This window comes from Wasmannia auropunctata, unplaced genomic scaffold (genome assembly GCF_000956235.1).
Source record: "Wasmannia auropunctata unplaced genomic scaffold, wasmannia.A_1.0 LD335903.1, whole genome shotgun sequence".
Taxonomy (NCBI): domain Eukaryota; kingdom Metazoa; phylum Arthropoda; class Insecta; order Hymenoptera; family Formicidae; genus Wasmannia; species Wasmannia auropunctata.
In genome coordinates, this window is record NW_012026987.1 from 36,400 (window position 1) to 44,110 (window position 7,711).

The 7,711-nt window shown below is 34.1% G+C and overlaps 2 protein-coding genes across 9 annotated transcripts in view; both read right to left on the minus strand.

Moving 5' to 3' along the window:
- Positions 1-3,211, minus strand: part of LOC105455216 (SPARC-related modular calcium-binding protein 2-like) — an 11,840-nt gene extending 8,629 nt beyond the window's left edge. For 2 of the 7 annotated variants that reach the window (XM_011698354.1, XM_011698352.1), the window contains exon 1: positions 2,713-2,817. In XM_011698354.1, the coding sequence (XP_011696656.1) occupies positions 2,713-2,796 (84 nt within the window). In that variant the 5' untranslated portion in view covers positions 2,797-2,817. Of the gene's footprint in view, positions 1-1,066; positions 1,292-1,560; positions 2,358-2,664; positions 2,818-3,125 lie in introns of those variants that run through there. The other 5 variants (XM_011698353.1, XM_011698351.1, XM_011698359.1 and 2 more) reach the window with 4 other exon arrangements.
- A 175-nt stretch (positions 3,212-3,386) lies between these two features.
- The window catches only part of LOC105455215, a 5,331-nt gene continuing 1,006 nt past the window's right edge, over positions 3,387-7,711 (minus strand). For both annotated transcript variants that reach the window (XM_011698350.1, XM_011698349.1), the window contains exons 4-6: positions 7,424-7,634; positions 6,759-6,987; positions 3,387-4,134 (exon numbers count right to left, since the gene is read on the minus strand). In XM_011698350.1, coding sequence (XP_011696652.1) covers positions 6,766-6,987; positions 7,424-7,634 — 433 coding nt within the window. In that variant the 3' untranslated portion in view covers positions 3,387-4,134; positions 6,759-6,765. The remainder of the gene's footprint in view (positions 4,135-6,758; positions 6,988-7,423; positions 7,635-7,711) is intronic.

The following is a 7,711-nucleotide window of genomic DNA, read 5'->3' on the forward strand; positions in this document are numbered from 1 at the left end:
CTAAACACTCTCTCTCTCTCTCTCTCTCTCTCTCTCTCTCTCTCTCTCTCTCTCTCTCTCTCTCTCCTTTTAACAAAAATATCAGCTTTTTACACACTTTTCATCATCATTAAACTCATTCGGAATCGGAATGCTTGAAGCATACGCAAGAATTAACTTTTTTCAATCATCCGTGTAAGTCTATGGAAGTCAAAAAGAGTCGTTTAAAGGACTACGAATGAGAATTCGGTTTCCAATAAAAAAAATCTTGTGTAAAGTGGCACAGTAATAAACGAGGCAGCATGAATGCAGCAACTAACAAGGGACATGACCCAAGTGTTCAGCGTCGATTGTTTTCTCCTTGAAATATGTTATTAGATATTAAAATTCAACAGACATGTGGATGTGTGCATTAATAGTTGCTTCAAGTTTCATTCCTTCGACTACTCCTAAAGGAATAGTCGAAGGAATAAAATCATCTTTCAAATCACCCTTTCAAATTTTATAGCTAAAATTTCTTTCGGTGACATCTTTGGATTCTACGACGAATATATTAAAGTCCAATAAGGAATATTTTAGAGAAAACTTATTCAGTAGTTGACTGTAAGACTACTAGACTGTTACTAGCAAAAAAAAATTTTAATTGATTTGTTTTTAATCTTTTTTTATTATTTTTTGAAAAAATATCTGCCATTCCATATATTTCTTTCCAAGTTGTATAGACTCCATTACAGGTGTGTAGATGCACACAGTTTTTATTGGAGGCTTAAAAAAAACTCATCTTTCCAATGAGTACTTTTATTTTGACAGTCGATGTTTTGTATTATTATAATCTTTAAAAATTGTCAATATATATGTATGTACATTATATACATAAAACTTTTAACTTAATAAATTTAATATATCGCGCGCGTGAAATACATATCATCCTTATTTCGACATTAGAGCGAGAGAAGATGATACTGCCGACAATTTAAGAAATCATGTGCATGCTTGTCGTGCTTGCTTACTCGTGCCCAACTGCCCAACAAACTAAATTCTTAATTAAAAAAAAGACACGTATAGTATATGTATGTATGTAACTTACGAGTGAAATCATTGGCGAGACAAGCACCCCATTCCTGCTTGGATAGTTTTAAATCCCGATTTAGGTCGCACGTGCGGGCGAACGTGCGTGCGCACTTCTTCGGTCTCACCGCCTTCTTGGCGAGTCTTCTGAGCTCCTTGTACTCAGCCTTATCTAAGTAGCCGTCCGCGTTCTGGTCCAGCATAAGAAATTTCCACGACAACACCCGTTCGACATTCTTATCATCTATCAACAGGAAAGCAATGTAGTTGGCCATATGCGAGATATAATTAAGAAATTACGTGTGCTAACGTGTGTGGTCGATATCGATACGAGCTTGCAATTTGAATTATCTTTTTTAAAGTTGTTACAAGCTCGCTCGCTCGATCTTATCTGATTGGGATCTGCAGTTGGTCGATTTATAATTATCGATTTATAATCGGAAGAGATCGATTAATCATAAATTATATATGTATATTCTTAACGCGATTGCTCATGTCGCTTATAGAGCTTACCCTCAGCGGATATGTTAGTCCGCCTGTATTCAATTTTGAAGTTCTCGATGAGATTTCCATTAAACTTGGACTTTTCGGTACGATCGCACGTATTTCGATGTCTATTGCTAACGTACTGACTACGTTGCTTCCTACCGACTGCAGGTGAGCGTCGCTTTTGGCCACTCCTAGTAGAAGCAGCAGCAGGTCTGGAACCGGCTCTCAAACATCTTGGTTTTTTGTATCTTACCGTTGTATCGGGCAACGGCCGGCCTTGCGGCGTTACGCACCAACAATACTCGGTCTCCGCGTGACACTGAACCGGCGCATATGTTCCATCGGGTCGGCAGGCAGGCCGTACGCCCTGTCGAGCGGTCAGTCTTGCTGAGAAGCACGCCGGGGTTTCTGAATAAAAGTCATACATGTCTTGTCATGTCACTCGTTCAACTTGACTTTCATCTATTGCAACGTACCTATTATACATATATCTATATGAGCCACAACAGACAGTTTAATTTTAATTTCTGTATCTAATAGACAAAAATCTGCAATTTGAAAGAGAGAGAGAGAGAGAGAGAGAGAGAGAGAGAGAGTTTAATCTATAATAAAGATAAGTAAATGTACTAATATACATATACTTGCCTCATTAAGAATATTATATATTATAATAATGTACATATAATAATACGTCTTTGAAGATATGTTATTTTATGTGTACCATAAGCATTTCTATTGTATGTAATACTGATGAAAAAATCAGTAAAGAAAAAATGCAAAATTTTACACTGATCTATAGTAAATTCTACAAAAATTTACAAATATTCAAATTTATAAAAATTGTGAGGAAAGGAAGCGACAATTTAAATATCAATGTATTGATGATAACGTTATTTAATTGATAAGCGTAGCGAGAATCGACAAACCACGCAAATTGTTATAAACCTCCGAAATATTATAATATAATACTGCATTTGTGAGAGAGAATGCATGTTTCGCGCGCGTGCGTCTTCGTTGTTGTAGTTGTATTATCAACAATATAATTATTTCAAGTATTTCAGGTATAATGACGGTCGAAAGTAATATATATTTATATTATAGTTTCTCAAGAATTTCTCAAATAGGTACCTCAAACGTGAAGGAGTAAAAATGAAAGGAGTTCTCTCGATCGAGTACCTTAGCCGATGTCATAGTATTAGCAGCATCAAGCTCGAGGATGAACAGCAAGAATACAGTGGCTCGTATCGTCAGGAACACCATCGTGTTCTCTCCAGTCTACTCTCAATGCGTTTCTTAGAAAACGATGAAAGGACGGAGAGGAACTTGTCTGAAAAACACGCCCGCGCGCGCAACACTTTACACATATACACTCGCTACATTCCTATGTTCCCAGCACACAACGCATTTCCGTTCATCTGTCTTTTTATTCGAACGGTGTATTTCACGAGACTCATTAGTTCACTGCGATCAATGACCTTCCGAGTTTTTTATCGATAAATTACAAAGTAAAAGACACGACCGAGAAGAAGAGGATTTTTCTGGAAGAGAGAGAGAGAGAGAGAGAGAGAGAGGAGCCATGCGCGACCAACCGTAGCGAATGTCGCAGATCAACTGGCACTTGCCAGCTTACCACTTGCCAGTCTTGCCACTTGCCACTTGCCGGGCTGGAGCAACCTCTGAGCAACAGCCTGATATTCGAGGCACACTCATCCGGCACTCTACTACTCATGCGTTACTCTTCCAACCACTTCCAATGCTGCACGGCGAGGCCCCGATTCCCGATCCCTATCAGGAGTAGGGATGCATATGCGATACTCCCTACAAATCTAAAAAGCTGTACTCAACTCAAGTTTGACTCTTTAAATGTATAATTAGTATTTTTCATATCAATATACATTTGTGTCGACACATTTCTTTTGATAATTTTATGTAAAATACGATTCTAATAACTTTGATACAATGACAATGAATTTAATTAATGATCGCTTTTTTCGATCGCTTCTTCAATCTCTTAAATTTGAAATTTTATATTTATCATTTAATTTATTTAAACAAAAGCTACAATAACACGCGTTATAAATTGATTCAAAAAACTTGATAAAAAATTTAAGAGAAAGAAGAAAAAAATTAAACTAAACTAAGCTAAATTAAAAATTCTAAATTAAACTAAAGTAAATTAAATTGAAATAAACTCAACGAGATGTGTAACGTACTTTATAAGGATAAATTCACTTTCAGAAAATACTTCTTTGATACAATGAAAGAAGATCTCCTTCCAAAAATGCTTAAATAAATGAAACAATCTGTCATTCTTTCGATACGATAATTCATTATAGATATGCAGGCGAACAGAGATAGATATGATTTCCGTTGTACATACTTGCGCAGCCTTAAAGAAATGATGATGATGATGAAAACGATCCACTCTTTCCATCTTTCGAAATAAATCGATCCAATGTATTATATTTGTTCACAAATGCAACATTTCGTCCATCTCTCTCTCTCTCTCTCTCTCTCTCTCTCTCGCTCGCTCGCTTATTTTAATGGGTTCATAAAAAAAAGAATAAGACACGATACTGCAATTTCCCTCCGCTGCATCTGCAAGAAAAATGGTAATAAAACATTAATTATAAAGTTAAATATCATTAAATCAAATTTTCCTCTTTTTAGTATTATATTCTTGCATCGTAAAGTATTATATTGCAAAAATGTTTAATAACTTGATTATATTACATGATATATAAATTGTAATAAAGACTAAATTTACGAATTTGATATTATAATTCATAAATAATTGCGTAAAATATTGGTACAACACCCTGGAATTATTCAACAACAGATCGAGTTATTTTATACAATATAAAAAAGCGCACTCTTTCCAATAATAAGTGATAAGTTCTTATCATTGATCAAAATCTTTTTCGATATTATTTCGAATCGTAGCATGAATTAAATTCGAAATCGGCAAAGGATGCCAAGACAGAAATTATGTATGTCTGGTGATTGTTTTCATTTTTTTCCTTCCTGTTTGCACAATACGAATGCATAACGTGCCGGATGCGATTGAAGACCCATATATGAGTCATCGGAAATTCGAAACCGATTCAAAACTGGTTGTTTAACTGATGGAATATAACGTTTAACAGCGAATAAACCTGCGGCCTGGTTAATTTATTACAGGCTTATAGAGTGTGAAGATACTCGAGCAGAGGAACGTTGGCATTGTCATGAATGTCATGCTATACTATAAGTGAGTGAATTTTTAAGAAATTTATTTCATACATTTGGTATATACATGTATACAACACCAAATGTATGAAAGCGTTTGTAAAAATGATATGTAAATATGTGATTCAAAGTAAATTAAAATTTATCGATTACGACTCGTAAGAATAAAATTTAAATAAAGAACGATATAAATAAGAGTTAATTAGCCGTACGCTGCGTATGTTAGTATTTATATACAAATATATAAGCACTGAAAAGACGTAGAAAACAAAGTCAAATGTCATGGATCCATAAAAGCGTGGCTCATAACGCCCTTTACATCGTTCTTTATTCAAAAAGTAAATGATAACGATAACTGTCGCGATAATACGTGAGACTAGTGAGTACAACTTTGAGAGATTTTATTGAAAGGTAAAACGGGTAGATGTGATATGAAAAATTTTTAACCATTTATTAACATTTGTAAGGATATATGTATATATGTAATACGATACGTTATGCGTGCTCATTTTCAGTTAATTTACATTCCAGTTGAGATATATGCGTTCTTAAAGCGAGCACGGATTGAACGCGTTTCGTGTTTTAATAGCTATAAAATCGGATATTTAAAATATTTGCTTACGCGAGAGAAAACGGCATAGAATAAAGGGAAAGCGAACACTCGATTTGTTTTGCGCCATGTTGTTGACACTTCCGACTCACTGATTATCATTTGTGTCAACAATATGGTGCAATATGTACATATAACATGTTTTTTAATTGTATTGTTTATTTTAATTTTATATATATATATATATATGTACATACATACGTATATGCATGTATATGCAATATATATGTATGTATTTATATATACGCGCGCGCGCGCGCGCGCGCGTGTGTGTGTGTGTGTGTGTGTGTGTGTGTGTGTGTGTGTACACAGCCGTGTTCATATAAGGCGTTATCAATTGTGATACTTTTATAAAACAATTCGAGAATTCTATCTATTTTTGGAGGTGGCATGATAGTGGGACGGGGAAGAGAGTAGGAGGAAAGAAATAAGAGATAGAAACTAAAGGAGGATAAAAATCGTCACATAATGAATCGTCTGAATGAACAGATATATATATATATATATATATATATATATATATATATATGTATATATATATATACACGAGTTTTAAAAGTTAAAAAAAAAACAATTTATTGTTTTTTTTTTTTAACATCTCTTATTTTGGATTTATTGCCCACACTTTGCAAGTTCGCACGAGCAACATTCCATCGGTTCAAATACTTGTTACGTGCGTATCTCGTGTATATATATATAGGTATATATATATATATATATATATATATGTATATATATATATATATCTGTTCATTTAAACGATGCATTATGTGACGATTTTTACCCTCCTTTGTTTCTATCTCTTATTTCTTCCCTCTTATTCTCTTCCCCGTCCCACTATCATGCCACCTCCAAAAATAGATAGAATTCTCGAATTGTTTTATAAAAGTATCACAAGTGATAACGTCTTATATGAACCCGGCTCAACAATACAAACGTTTCATACTATAAAGAGAGAGAGAGAGAGAGAGAGGAACGGTTTGGGAAGAATTTTTTAAAATTGTATTCGATCGCGGTGCACACATGCGCGTAACATCTATGAGTGTGTAGTTTATTTCTTTATCTCCCTTCCCAGCCCTCTCCCTTAACCATTCCACTTTCTTTCCATCCTTTTTCTTATTTCTCTGTTCCTCTCTACTTCCTTTCTTTCCATCCTACCCCCCCCCCCCGCTTCCCCCTCTCTCCTTGCCTCTCTTTTTCTCTTTCTTTTTCTCCTCATTCATTTCTATCTTTTCAAAAATATCTTTATACAGTCTTATCGATAAAAGTCAGTAATGTGACAAGTTAGTGACATTACTTTATTTTATATGGATTAATTTTTATTGCATCTTTATATTTTCTAATTAAGATAAGAAAAACGAGAAAAACTATAATATATACGTACAATATTATTAAGCCTCCTCTAAATCGCCTAATATTTGTTGAAGAACGCGCATCCCATCCTGGAATTTATAATACATATACGATCGTTCTAACGATGATCCAATAGAAAATCTTTCCACTGATATCATTTTCCCATCTTCTTTTTCCATCAAATTCCAAATATTACCAAAGTACATTGTTTGAATAAAGTTATTGGTGAGACTCGAACTGGCCCATACGCACACATGTACCTATAACATAATTGTTAGATTTTATCGTGAAAAACAGCTCAAGATTAAAATATTTCTTGACCGCTTAATTTTCTCTTTATATCCAATAATATTTTATATACAATATTAATTATTACTTATTATTTTGGACCTATTTGGAGTATGAATTAATAAATTAATCCAGAGAAAGTCCGCGCGAGATAAAATTAAATAAATACAAAAGAGAAAATCGTCTATTGAATTAAAATGAATTGCTAATATGGGTAATACGTGAGATTAAACGTTAGTTTACAATATTAAAAATAGATTTTCAACTTTATGCTATAAAGTTAGCGATTTCTGTGAGTATGGCTAGTGAAATGTGTGTTTTTAGAGAGAAAGAGAATACAAATTTTTTTTATTCGAAAAAGCAAAAGTTGGCCATTTTTATCAAATGTACATATAATTCCTTCCTTACTCTCTTTTTCAAAATTCGTGAACACGACTTCATTGAGTGAAGTATCAAGGCACAGATTCTGGCGATGCGCGTCCTCGAATCATCGTTTCCAAAAGCTTCGTCATCTAGCAGGTAATCGTCCAAGTCATTTATCAAAAGGACGGAAGGGACTGCTGCATAAGTATGCAGTTTAAAAAGTTGCTTCGCAAGAGCTTCGTAATCCGTCAAATATCTGCGTAAATAAATATAATAATAAAGACTGACAAGGCTCAACGAAATTATGAGAAATGTGTGTGTGTGTGTGTGTGT